Genomic DNA, 14,051 nt, shown 5'->3' on the forward strand with positions numbered 1-14,051 from the left:
GCATGCTGACATCTTAATATGCTTTGTGCTCGGGTGGATTGGACAGGGCAGTCCAGTAATTAATATCCAGGGAGGTCTAATGGGCCTGAAGCAGTTGAAGTGACTCATCCTTATTTTGTCATTGTGTTGGTAGTGCTTTAGGTGACTTAGAAATGCAGGCAGCGCTCATGACCCAGCTCTGGTTTTGGATACACCCTTTGGGGTGTGAGAGGGAAGGAGGCAGTCTATTTTCTTCTGCTTGTCAGTGTGAAGATTTTAAAGGTTCCCCCTCTCAGTGATTTCTGTGTGGCTTTGTGGTAACCCAGCTTCCTGAAGAGGTGCTTCATATAGAGGAGTGAGTGAATTCTGTGGTGCTAAACTGTGATAAATGGGCTTTAATCAACAATTCATTTCACTTGCATTGAGTGATTTATTGGCAACAGTTCTTGACACTAAGGATTTTGGGATGAAAGTGTAATTAAGTTTCTTAAATTTTTTTTATGATGCTGACTGGGTTTAGTTTCACTGCCACAATGTTTGGGACACTGTAAGTAGGAAGGAAGCAGCAATGCTCTTCCCCATAACTATTAACTTGAATTGCCCCAGGAAATGCAGTGACTGCACTGGGTATGATCTGGGACAAAATGGCATTTGTTGAGCCAGGCTCCAAAGTATTTACAGTCCAAAAAAGGGAGAACAAGGGTTGAAATCCTGCATGGAGGCAGCTTTTGTTGGTTGATTTTTCAAATGCCATATTCAGTGTGTGAGGGCTCTAAGAAGGTTTGGCCAAGAGCTTCGAGCAAAGATCAAACAATGGGAAAGTGGAGGAGAGAGCAGAGAACATGTGACTGTGAGTAACCAGAGTGCACAGAGAGCCAAAGTTCAGATGATATTACACAAAAATTACAGGGCACAAACATGTTGGCTCCTGGAGAAGAATGCACAAGGAAGCCATGTGGTGTGTAATGAGGAGTGTTTGCATGCTGGAGGCTTGTCCTTGCTTCTCATGAAGTAGGAAAATATATTGAATTTCAATGTGGTTATAGGGAAACACCAGTGTCGGAGCACTCGATGCAGCACAAAGAGCAATAAATGGTGCTTAAGTGGAAGCCTCTCATCTTACTTGCTCTGCTGTTCCAGGGTGGATGGAGAGGTGTCTGTGAGAAAGGGACAGTGCAGCACATCTTGTTTCACAAAGCAGAAGGGAGAGACCCTGATACAAGCAGCTGTGAAATGGAGGGGCAGAGGATGAGTGGGAGAAGGGTGCCGCAGTCAGCACCAAAATCCATGTCCACTGGAGCACGTGGAAGCTTTGCCATTAGCTCCCAGGGCTGGGAATTTACTGCATCTCTGTAAATCATATGGGAAGAAGGCTTGGGAATAGGTTTTGAGTAGTGCTGGGTTTAGTGCAGCTCTTATTTCATGTCCTGCTATCCATGGGGTTGAATACAAAGGGTTGAATCCTTCCTTTCACATAAAGATTTCCTCTGAAGTGGAAAGCATCTCTCAAGTTTGCAGAAGACACACTTCAAAATTTTACTGAAACATGGTCAGTGCTTGGGGTTTGTGTTTGCCAGAAATGTATTCTCAACAAATCCAGCATTTAGGGTTTATTTAACTGTTGGATTTAAGTGTTAAAGTATTTTGTGTCCTTCTGATTCATTGTCTTAAGGTACAGCAAAACAGAAATGTTTTATGGATACATTCAATGCACCAGTTTATAGGATTGGAAAAGAGGGAAACAGATGGAATTCTCCCCAACTTGTTCCTTAGCCAGTTCCAGGGATGAAGAAGCAAAGGGACAGACTATGCTGCTTCCAGCTCCAAAAGGCCTGGGATCCCCATGAAGGCAAACGGCATTGTTGTGGCCATAGCCATGGAACTATTTTTCTCTTAGCTGGTTAGACATCACTGTCCTAAACCTCCATAAATCCAACCTCACAATAACCATTGGATTGTCTGCTTGCCTTTTTCCAGGATGAGCTTCTTTCTGGTGCAAGGGAATTTTCCCTTTATCATATATTCTAAATATTGATAAATAAAGAGCTGTCTCTGTGATGAGTATTGATTTTGGCTCTGTTTGGTCACTTTGTTATTTTGAAGCCTTGAATTTCCAAGCCTGAAACACCCTCCTGAGCCAGGAGCAGGCTGGCAGCGTTCCCACAGGGCCTGCTCCCTGTGCTCTGTGGCCTTTTTATGCCCAGGACTTACAGAGACAGGCAGCACCTGCCTCTCTGGAAAGCTCCAGTTTTAGTATTGCAGCTGTTTGGACCAGGAACAAATAGAGATTAAGTACATAATAAACCCCAAAGAATATGAATATATAAAATAACCCCCAAAATACATGGAGTGGGTACTGGTGAGATCACCAGAACTCAGAGATAAAGGCTTTGTTTGCTCTCTGATTCTCTGGCTGGGGCACAGGGAGTGCTCAGCCTTTTGCATAGTTTCAGAGAGGAGATGTTGTTTTAAGCACTGAAGAAGTGACTTGTGAAGCCTCAGAGCAGCAAGGCGTGCTGCCCTCGAACTGGGATTGACCCTTGCCTCGGTAAAAACAGCTTTCAGTGCCTTGGCAGGCAGCCCACCAGAGGAGCTGGGGAGTGGGCAGCAATATTTAGCTATTCCAGATAATTTAGTGTGTGTTGAGCTACCTGCAGGCAGCAGGTGAAAGGAGGTGCAGGGACGTGTCTGGGTTTGTGCTGAGAGGGTTTCAGCTGTTGGTTAACTGAATGTTATGTGAGTTTAATGTTTTAATAGGTGAGGTTTAGCAATGCGTTTTTGCCAGTGTTGGAAGCTTGTGCACTCCTGACTGTTCTGGTCCTTTTGTGCACTATATTTTGGGAGTGCACTGAGGCAGGTTTTTGGTGTGGGCTGCTGGCCTCCTCACACACAAAGCCTGTGCATCCACACCACACTGTCTCTGAGCATTGTTAGCCTTCCAAAGCAGCTCAGCTACTGCTTGTGCATAGTAAGTTTGCCTTAGCTTGCTCCTTGAAGGCTGTCCAGAAAAAAAAAAAGAGTGGGAGTGGATTGCTGCCTGCAGATTAAACCCCAAATTTGCTCTGGAGAGGCCATGGGAGAGACAATGCCCGGGAGCAGAGCATGGCCAGGGTGAATTTACCACCGGGGCCTGCAGGTGATGGATGGGCTGGAAGTTGGGGCACCAGCATCAAAGCACCTTCTCTTGGCACTGGGTTTTAGTCAGGATGTTCCCTTGCAGATTTACATTGCTGCATAGGAACACTCCTTCCAGAGGATTTTTGGAGGCTGGTGCCTGGCTTGTAGTATTCCAACTGTCTGTCTGTTACAACTGCAGTTTGCTCTTTCGGGTGCTGGCTTCCATTAAAATTCTTGCAGAAGGAAAAGTTGGTATTGGTGGAAGGAGGAGGGTGACAACATGTTTCTCTTGGCAGCAGTGTTGTGTGTTCCTTCTCCAAGGGATTGTGGAGCTGGGATGCAAATAGAGCCTGCCAGGGGTTTGGTGTGCACAGAGCAGCCAGAGGTTCCAGTGGTACTGCAGGGCCTGAGGGGGCAGTGGAGGTGGCAGCCAAGGCTTGGCACCTCCTGGAGTTCTTGTGACACTGAGTGAGGCCTGGGAATGTAGGAGAGCCCGCTGAAATCACCCCCTTCAGTGGCTTTTGGTCTCATCCCAGCTGCAGGAATCTCACTTCTTTTGCTTCCAAGTGTGCAGCTGGAAAGTCTGAGTATTTCCTTTCCAGGTCTGTGCCAGTGATGGTGGATGTGTTGCATCATGGACCTATTGAACAGCCAAAAATGGTTCACCATGTTTGAAATCTCAGGAATTTGAGGTTTCAGAAACCTCAAATTATGGCAGAGCTGCAGTGGAGGTGTTTGCTTTTCCTGAAATGGCCTTTCACTGTTGTGTTCCAGCACCAGCACTTGTTCTGGAGATCAAAGATTGCCATTGCCATGCTAGCTCAGGAACCTACGTGCTCAGTATTCACCCCAAAATGGAAAGATGCAATTTTTCCAAGGGGGATGGTGGTCAGCTGGCAGGGGGGTTGCTTCAGGTCAGGACGAAGGCTGTGTGGTGTGTTGGAGGATCACTTCCACAGACAGATCACTGTTCAGATTTGTAGCAAGGGCCGCTCCATGGACCATGGACCAACACTGTGGGCACAGGAACAGGTTTCCTTTGGTACTACTGTGGGGTTTTGTTGGCTTATGGTGTATGAAATCACATGTATCCCTCAAGCAAATTCCTGGTGCAGGGAAAGCCTTCTAGTGGCGGGGACATCCATTCCTGCTGCTCCTTAGCACGTGTGGTTTCAATGCTGGCATTGGTGCTTGTGCTCAGTGTTTCATAGACTTTTGAAGGAAAAAATCCAGTATTTTCATTGTAAATGTTTGGTGTTTTGCCAACTTTAATAGTTTATTATTGTCATCAAATTGACTTAGGACCAAAAAACCCTAAAAACTTACAGTTGATACATTGAATTCAGCCTGTATTTAATAAGTTCATTTGTTAGCAAAATTCTGTAAAATATAACACTTTAACCAAACGTGTGTGGACATGAAACTGTTGGAGGTGTGTGCTGTTGTGTGGAGCTGACCCTGGTTTTCTCTTGCAGGGCAATCACTTTGATCAGTATGAAGAGGGGCACCTGGAGATAGAGCAGGCGTCTCTAGACAAGCCCATCGAATCGGTAAGGCCCCCCCCGACCAGCAGCGTTCCCCCGGAGCTCGGCCGTGTCGGATGGTCCTTGATGTGAATGCAGTCAAATCTGAGAGCAGTGGGCTCCTTGTTGGCAGTGAGGGGTAACTGGTGGTAAACTGCATGCTGACATTAGTGAGCCTGGGATTTAATCTTGAAGTAGTCCTAGAACTCAAACCTGAAATTTGAGTTCAACGTGATATTTCAGGAACTATTTAAAATAATACATTCATTCATAGATATTTATTTTAAGGTTTTATACTTTTCTTTGAGGAATCAGTTTAATTTAAATGTGAACCTCATGGAATAGTACAGTGAAATACATTTTGATCCTTTTTAGTTTATATTTTTGGAAAAGTACCAGCGTGTTTAAAGTGTTAGAATGACACCTGGCGGTATGGAGAGCGGGATCAGTGTTAGTCCAGCAGTCCTTCCCCATGGAGCTGAAGCTGCCCTGAGCCTTTCTCTAAAACTGCTTTACCTTGAGTTAGGTGTGAAGACTCCTGCTGTAAGATGGGGAAAAAATAGGTTTTGATTTTTTAATCTTCTTGGAGCTTTTTAATTTTTCTCTTTGCAAAGCACCTTCTGCTGGTTTTAGACACAGCAGCTTGTTCAGCTTAAACTGGACCCACGTTTGGCATTTAGCTTTAGCTAAGTTTCATTGCAGTTTCCTTCAGTAACAAGAAAACTTGTAGTGAATAATCAAGGGACACTTAGTGGTGTTCTGATAAGTCTAAATTTTTGTTAAGAAAATATTTGTCAAGTGGTTCTTTTGCCTATTAATTGAAGTTTAGTTGAAGTTTCTCTACATTAGTCAGCCCCTAGAAGAAGCAATGTTAGCCAAAGCCCACTATATATTTTTGTTGGTGTGTAGGTTGGTGTTGTGTGTGTTTGTGTGCGTGTTAGATGTTTACCAAAAATTTACACAACTTGGGGTGTTCGACGTTTTTCTTCCGCAGCAGTTGGCCCATATTAGCTAAGCAGCCATGATCTGGTTTGTATTGCACGGTCTGCCTTTTTTAATTTCTTCTCTAGGGTTTCCTTTCCCCTTCTTATTTCTGTTCTTCTGGTCCAGTGAACACTGCATATAGTACCTACTGTCTTAATGTGCTGGCATGATGCTAGATTTAGGCATGGCAGTAATTGATGACGCATGAGATAATGCTGCAGAGATGGGAATTGGTATTCACTCTTCTCCTGAATACTTCAGTCTTACCTTGGGACACGGGGATTTGAATTAAAATGCCAAGCTGGATGGAAATATAATGGGAAATACGTGTTGGTAGCCTACTCTGGGCCACACATTAGCATTTCAAAATAATCAAATGCTGCTTACAGACTAGACTGGTTACCTGATTTCCAAAAGGGCTTTCCCAAAGAGAGGAATAGAAGAGGTCACAGATTACATCTCTGGTGATCCAGAGGGAAGGATGCCTATGGAAGTGTGTAAAGCATGAGCAGGTACCCATAGGCTCATTGTGTAGATCTCATCCTCCACAGAAGTAATGCTTTGTGCAGTTTGATTAATGCTGAACTGCAGGAGAAAAAAAAAATTAAACTATGGCTTTAATATTTTATTCTTGTCTTTCACTATCCAAATGTCAGGACATTTTTAATCTTTACAACTCCTTGGTTAGGTACAGTTCAGCCTAATTGAAAATAGTTGGATGAAGAGGACAAGAGAATGGCTTGGTTTGTGAGGAGAAAGAGTTAAAACCTCAAATTGTTCTATAAAATCAAGTTTGTTCCACTCTTCTTTTGTCTGAAATAAGAGAATCACAGAATCATTAAGGTTGGAAAACCTCTCTAAGCTCATTGAGTCCAGCCAATCCCACAGCATTGCCAAGGCCACCCCTAACCCATGTCCCCAAATGCCACATCTCCATGGCCTGTGAACCTTTCCAAGGATGGTGACTCCAGCACTTCCCAGGACAGCTGTGCCAGTGTCCATCCCAGGGTTTCAGCTGTGGCTGAAAGGGGCTGAGAGGGGGTCTGGCCTGAGCATGGGTGCTGTCAGACTGCAGTCAGAAACAAACCAGTCACTTCTGAGGTTTCACGTGGCCTTTGTTAAAATACATTGTTGATTCCTTAATTCCCCATCTGGGAAGCAGGAATTACTTTGTTGTGTTTCCTGACACCTGTGGAGGTGATTCTGCTTCTACACTTTCAATGATCAGTGTGCTCTTTGAATTGGCAAATTACACACATTACCAGAAGGGACAGTTTCCTTGGCAGAATTCAGTGGGGTACCTCTCCTGAAAGATATTTCACCAGGAAAGGAGGGTTCATTCTACTCTTTTGGCTTTTTTTTTTTTTCCTTCTATTTTATGCTGTTTGCTCACCCAGAACCAAAACTGAGAGGGAAGGAGGAAAGGCAAATTAATGTTTTAGAGCTACCAGGCATCTAAGTATTTTCAACATTAACAAATTGGATTTTAATCCTTAACCAGTTCTCTGTTAGCAATCCACCTGGCTTCTTCCAAGGAATCTGCTCAGAGGCATGAGTGAGCCTGTGCTTCGTGGTATGGAAGCAGTTTGGGTGATGAACGCCCTGTGTTTATGACCGTGGCAGATCAAAGTGCTTTCCAGTTAAAATGTCGTTCTTCAGAACAAAGAGTGAATTTAGTATAGTCTCATAAATGTGCTCCTTGCAGCTTCCCACATCTTAGTGACAGGAAGGTGCTCCAAGGCCTGCAGGTGTTTGGAGATGGGGGGGAGTGTTTCCTTTGCCATGTCCCTGTGACAGTCCCCATGATGTGACATCCATCTCTGCAGCATTATCTGTTGAGAGGTGCTGACTGTACTGCTACAGCATGCAACTCAAAGGTGGCTGGAAAAATAGGTTTGGGAGTCTACAGATCATTACAATGTTGAAACATGTCCTCAATTAGCCTACTGGTGTTGTTGTTCCTGTGGAAATCCTGCTGTGTGCAGCTCATTTTGGCCAAAGATGTCTGCTCTGAAACATGCAACTCTAACCAGAGTACATTTATGGAAAACAGAGCTGCCAGGAGCTAGGGATGGACGTGGCCTGAACGAGTGCCAGCTGTTTTCCATTACTAAATTGAAGAAAGTATTTCATATCAATGGACTCTTCAGAGCTACAAATACTGATGTTTTTTTCCCCCCCACAAGTGACATTTTTTCATGTTGTGCTTTGAAAGATGCTGCACTTACACTGGCTGTTCATGTCAGTGCAGTCACTGATGTCCTTGAAAAATCAGAACACTTCACCCTTTTTTTCTAAACTCAAGAAGCTGCATGCATTTGTTTTGAGGCATTTTGAGTTCACTGAGTTCAGGTACTTGAATGGGAAGTCACAAATTATTGCAGCTTTAATAGAATCCAGATTTTCTCCACATTAATTCCTTATCTCTACTTGTTTATTGAGTCTCTTTGCTGTGAATTCCTGGTTTTCCTCATCCCAGCAGTGCAGATGGAGTAGGAGACAGCCCCTAGAGCCCCCAAGAAGCAGCCCTGGCCCCGTGCAGGCAGTGTCAGGGGTGGACCCACGCCGTCACCACTGCGGTTGGAGGCCAGACTGGGAATCACCCACTTATCCTGGAGCTTGTTAGTTTGTCCTTGTCCTAACTAACAAATGTCCTTTCCCCTCTCTCTAATGCTTCTCGGTGCCATGGGGGGCACCTTGAGCCCCCGTGCCAGGCTGCAGTCGGTGGTGCTTGGGCACCAGGGGCTGGCACAGCCTGGCCAAGCCGGAGCCGGGTTGTGGCACTGGAAATCTGTACGGATCTGTGGACTCCACTAGTTCCAAAGTGTCATTTGATGAGGCTGCTGATTTGACATTTAGCAGCAGCCATATGTGGACAGCGCTATAAATAATGTGCTTCTGGAAGCTGAATGGTGTAGCATTACTATTTGGCTTTTCTCTCTGGTCTTCATTGTGTCATCTGTAGTGAGCTCTAGGTTTTGTTTTGGGAATCTTTTCAACCTCTTGTTTGCATGGGTTCACCCAGTAGCATCTGATCCTTGCTTATAGATTCCTCCATACACAGTCAGCACAGCTTACAATCCACTCAAGAGAGGAATGGTTCCTGCCCGAGCTGGGTTGAGTGATGGGATCATGGGGATCTCATGGAAAAACCTGTGCTAGGCAAAACTATTGGTGTGGGTTACATCCCACAGGCATCATCAAAACCTTGGGCTTCTTCTACCCATCTTTTAATTGTAAGCAATTTTTTTTTTCTATTGGTCAAACCTTTATCAGAAATTTGTGCTGGAGATGTCCTGCTCAGGAGTCACTGATCTGCATGGAAAGGAAGCAAGGGCATCTTGTCAGGGCACAGGATGGGAATCTGGGGAGGCCAGTTAGAGCTGCTGGAGCCCAGTCACTTTGGATGAGGTTTTTCCAATGTAGCCTACCCAGCTCTGTGAAGGTCTGGTAGACCCAAGGCCTTGCATTTGCTACACCTTTGGAGAAGTTCTGCTTTGTCATTAGAGCAGAGTTGGCCATCAGTGCTGTGCAGCTCCAGAGCCGGTGTTGTCCCACCCGGAGCTGCTGAGCCCTTCCCCTGCATGGGGCACCCCACAGCCTGTGCCCACGTGGTCCAGGAGAGCTCTCTTGCTCACCCAAACACCTATTGGAGACTTACTTTGGCTGCCTCAATAATTTTTATTGTGGCTGTAACACAAGGAGCTCCCAAATGGCAGAGGAAGAAAGTGAGGAGACTCATGGCAGCCCTCTGCTGAGAATTGAGGGGTGTCCTCCTAGGGCTGTGGTGTTTCTGTAGATCACAGCAGCTCTTCTGTAGGAAAACTGCTGCAGTGTGAGGATAGTCTGTTCAAAAGGAGTGGCAGCTCTTGACATGGCAGGAAGCTTGCTGTGAAAAGCCCCATCTCTTCCATGTGAAAGTAGCTGTACTTTACAGAACTTTCACTTAAAACTGCACTTTAAAAAAAAAGCTGTCAGCTGTTACATTTGTTGTCCCATGTCCCATTTTGGTCCCAAAATCCCTGGATACTCCCTAGAGAGCAGACAGACTCTCACGTGGGATTAAGCAAGCCTGGCCTGCCATTATTTAATTTTTAGGGCAGGATTTGCACTGAAGAGCAGTTCTGTCAGTCCACCTCCATCAGAGGTCTGGGTTAGCCATTGGAAAAGGAGGGAGGAGCTGAACATGGCCAGAAAGGAGCAAAATGATGGCCAGGTCTCAACTCAAATATTAATTTTAAATTATTAGAGTTATTATTAGAGTTGTTCTCCTTATTCAGTGCAACAGAAGATGCTCCATTTCAATTGAGTAGGATCTAAACTTAGGGAGTAGTTCCACTGCATAAACAAACAAATGGAAAAGTTGGGGGGGGGGTGGGAACAGCCCCTTCCTGGGAACTGAGGGCAATGTTCAGGCATAATTCCAATTTATGTCAAACAACTCGGGACCATCCTCTTGAGTGGGTCTGTAAAAGTGGTGCTAATGTGTATAACCTTTCTAAATTTTTCTTTTTCCCTTTAACATTTGTTTACCCCTTCACTGTCAGTCACAACACACCGCTCTTGAATCTCCCAGCTGGTCTTGACTTGTTGAATTTATTTTATGCTTTCACTCTTCTTTAATAAATACATTACTTGCAAGCAGTGAATTGAAAACAAAGCAAAAGAAAAAAACTACCATTAGTGATTGGACAGTTTCTTACTTTGTGTTACATTTAACTGTTCTTTTGACAGCCCAGTTTTTAAAGCCAGGTTCGTATGGAAATGCTTTCACTCCACTTGCACTGCTTTTGGAATAGCGTTCTGCTTCATCTGTCTTTATTTTAGTGCATTCATAACACACACAGTCAGCACAATGTCTCATCTCCCCTTGGCCAAGACTGCAAAGTACTCCTTGTCCTTTGAATTCTTTTGTTTTGTTTTTTTTTTCTTTCTTTTTTTTTTTTCCCTTTGGGAAAACGCAGCCATTTTTGTCAGCACCAGCTTTTAGATTGAATGATCATTTGTCAGGGTAGGGCAATTAATGCCTTATCCCAAACATATCCCAAGCTGCAGCCCCTCTGTGCCAGGATGGGGCACTCTGTGGTCCTTGGGATTGGCCTGCCCAGGTGTGCCTGCAGGTAAGTGTTCCCTCTTCCCAGCAGAGAGCCTTCTCCATGGTGCCTGTGGTGGGGATCCATCCTTGTTGGTGTTTTTTTTTCTTTTTTTTTTTTTCCTTTTTCCTTTTTTTTTTTTTTTTTTTGCATTTAGCCTTTTATCCCCAGAAGTTTTCTTATGTTCCCTGGTTTAATTTTTTTTCCCATGTAGCCCTAATTATGTCCTGGGGCAGAGCCAGAAGTGTGGGAAAAATGTACTTTATTCCTCAGGAAATACAGGAATACAAAAATGTCTGACTTTATTAGCATATCAGAAAAAAAATCCAAAATTTGTACTTGATAACATCTTTTTGAGGAAAAATGTATCCATGCAGCCAATATCTTTGGGAAGGGTGTGCCTTTCAAGCTGATTCACCAAAGTTGTGCAAACCTTGTGGTCATTTTCTTCACTGTGGAGTGACAAAACCTACTCTGGTTTCTGTTGATTACTGTTATTTAATTAGAGAAACCTGCAGCTTATAGATAGAATTATTTTCTGGGTTCCATGTACCACTCAGTGCTCTGGAGTCACATCCTGTTATAATTCAGGATATTTCTGCAATACCTCGGGTTGTGGTTTGCCTGATGATAATTTATAATCAACAAGTTCATACCTGATTTTTATTTTTATTTTCTGTGATTGGAAGGTGTCCAAGGTCCCAGCCAAGAGTCCTTCTCTGAGGAGCTGGTCACTGCCTGTAACTGGGTAAACTGGTCACTGAGGGTGAGCTGGCAGATTGAGGTGGTTTGAGGGTGCTGTGAGTGCTCTGCTCTTTGTCTGGGGGCAGACACCCTGCAGAAAACACAACAATTTCCACACTGAGCCCTGCTCAACCCCATTGCCAAAAGCTGACACTTAATTGCTGCGTCAGTACTTTTCCAGTTATTCCAAAATAGCTTTTTTTTTTTAGGAAGATGAGACATTATGCTTATTGTTTCCCCTATATGCACTAATGGTTCCTTGCTGTTAACTTATTGCTAGGCCTGTTTCATTCTAACATCTTAGTATTTTTGTTAGTTTACATGTGAAATGCATCACCCAGTCTGTGCTTGAGCTCATTTTATTTAATTGATTTTTTTTTTTTGTTTTACTAACCTCACTGTTTTTTCAGTTTAATATTGGCTGCATGCTAGTTTATATATATATATACATATATAAAAAAACCCAATCAAGTCTAGCCTGGATTTTGCTCTGATTGTGTTTTGGTTTCTAGTGGTGGGGCAGTCTTGCACTTACAACTTACTCAGTATTATAAAAGCCTGACACACAAACAAAATGACTAAACACATTGTAGATTTTCTTTACAAAACAAAATCTTAAGTGGTGCTGTCTAGGTGATGGATATGATTGTATAAATAGCTTGATTTTATGCTTTTTACTGTCAATTTTTATTGGTACACTTTATTTCCTTCCACATTGCTTTTTAGTTTTATTATTTTTTTATTTCTTTTAAACGTGATGCACAAAAGTTGCCCAGCACACCATCAGAAAGTGACCGTCCCCAATACCCATCCCCCTGGAAAAATTCTAGCCAGCAATTTTTGACATTTGTCTTTCCCTTTATTGGGCATATATTGCCTTTTCAGTAGCATTTTTTTGCATGCATATATATGTAGAAAAATCTCTTGCTCATCACATGTTTAAATGTCAGCGGGAAGGGAAGAATATATTATTGGAATATTTTTGGTTTGTTTTCTCTGTTCTGTCTGTCAGGATAATATTGGACATCGCTTACTCCAGAAACATGGGTGGAAGCTGGGCCAGGGATTGGGAAAGTCGCTGCAGGGTAAGTCCAGTCCCTTCTGTCTGAAACCTTCAACTCCAGTCTCGGTCTTTAACAAAATTATTTCTGCTTTTTGTTCCTAGATTAGATTTTCTTTCCATTATTAATATATCCAAACAATTGCACTGTTAAGTTTCATATTTGGCAGTTTGCAAGTGGAAGCTGCTGCCTCCCTTGTTGGTACAGGTTAGAGCTGTGTGTGTGGTGGATGTGTGAGAGTCAGCGTGGAGGAAGGAGGATTCACTTTGCACACTGACAGGGAGTGGTGCAGCTTCCAGCTGTGCTGGTGTTTTGGTGTTAAAAGAATGAAAGATTGGAGGTAGTTCCCAAGATCTGTCAGTGCTCCCTGGGGTCAGAAGCCATTAGAAGGCCAGGAAAGGGCCCACTGAAGATGGAAAGTGGTGGCAGAGGTTCTCTGGATGGGAGGGGCTCACTCCTGCTTTCTCCACAGGACGGTCACAGGTTGCATTTATTCCTGTTCCCAGCAGTTTGTCAGGGATTAGCAAATCTCAGTGGGACACCAAAGTGCTGGTTGGCCCAGCACACACCAGACCTTGCTGTCTTGAGCCTGAATCCTTCTTGTGACACTGAACCCCATTTCTGTAGAAACCTGTGGCAGTGTTTGAAGCTCAGGTGTGCCCTGAGCCCCTCAGTAACTCACTCATGTTCCTGTGCCTGTAGTCTGAAGACCTGGGAGCTTGTAATCCATGTTCCATGAGGGAGCCCCTTAGAGATGGGGGTGTCTGTGCTGTGGAGGACTGTGCAGAGGTAACAAATTCTCCAAACTCTGGGAATGCTTATTAATCCCTGGACTGAGGCTCTCTAACCTCTCAGGCAGGACTGCCTTGCAGGTTAATGCTTCTGGCTTCCTCTAATGTGGTTTCAGTGGAGTTCTTTGGTTGATGCATGGCACTCTCCAGTCCTCTCATGTTCCTGCTGGGGCCAGACCTCAGGGGGGGTTGTAGCTGTCACCTCTGGGCCTTTCCTTTGGCACGTGGGATGTGCATCACAGGGTGGAGCTCATTGTTCTCTCTTTTGGGTGCCCTGTATTGATTGCTCTGTGTGTCACCAGTGTGGAAACACAGAGACTTGAAAGAAGGAAGAGCCTTGTCCCAGCCCTGGGTGGATCTCAAAGCACAGCCCAAGGGCCCAGTGGTGCTGCAGGCTCAGATGTGCTGGAGTGAGCATGGATGATGGGGCTGGGGCTGGAGTTGGGGCAGGGGGTGGTGGTGTCACCTTGTCCCATGGGCCGAGCAGGAATTTGCACTTTGGGTTTTGTCCAGATTTTGTGCCTCTCACTGTGCTGGAGCTGTTCCAGATCTCTCACACGTCCTTGGAGCTCTGCTGGTTGGGTGCAAATTGTGGGTGTGGGCTCTGAGGGCTTTCCTGTGCCTCCTGCATGGTCACAGGAACACAGGAGTGACAATAACCCACCAGTTTAACCTAGTTCAGTGCTGAGGCCTTCCTAATGGAGGCTTTGGAGCATGTGCATGAATTTCAGCCCTTTTGGAAGGGAGAAGTGCCCTGCC

General features: G+C 44.6%; 1 protein-coding gene across 5 annotated transcripts in view; it reads left to right on the plus strand.

The window, feature by feature from the left end:
• The window catches only part of GPATCH8 (G-patch domain containing 8), a 55,607-nt gene that overhangs the window by 10,833 nt on the left and 30,723 nt on the right, over positions 1–14,051 (plus strand). For 2 of the 5 annotated variants that reach the window (XM_084222121.1, XM_084222119.1), the window contains exons 2-4: positions 4,572–4,646; positions 10,338–10,355; positions 12,453–12,525. Coding sequence is in view for 1 of the 5 variants with exons in the window: in XM_084222118.1 (XP_084078244.1) it covers positions 4,572–4,646; positions 12,453–12,525 (148 nt within the window). In the remaining 4 variants the exon portion in view is untranslated. Of the gene's footprint in view, positions 1–4,571; positions 4,647–5,613; positions 5,649–10,337; positions 10,356–12,452; positions 12,526–13,203; positions 13,291–14,051 lie in introns of all 5 variants that reach the window. The other 3 variants (XM_084222120.1, XM_084222122.1, XM_084222118.1) reach the window with 3 other exon arrangements.

The sequence above is a fragment of the Fringilla coelebs genome (genome assembly GCF_963513975.1).
Source record: "Fringilla coelebs genome assembly, chromosome: 27".
Classification (NCBI taxonomy): Eukaryota; Metazoa; Chordata; class Aves; order Passeriformes; family Fringillidae; genus Fringilla; species Fringilla coelebs.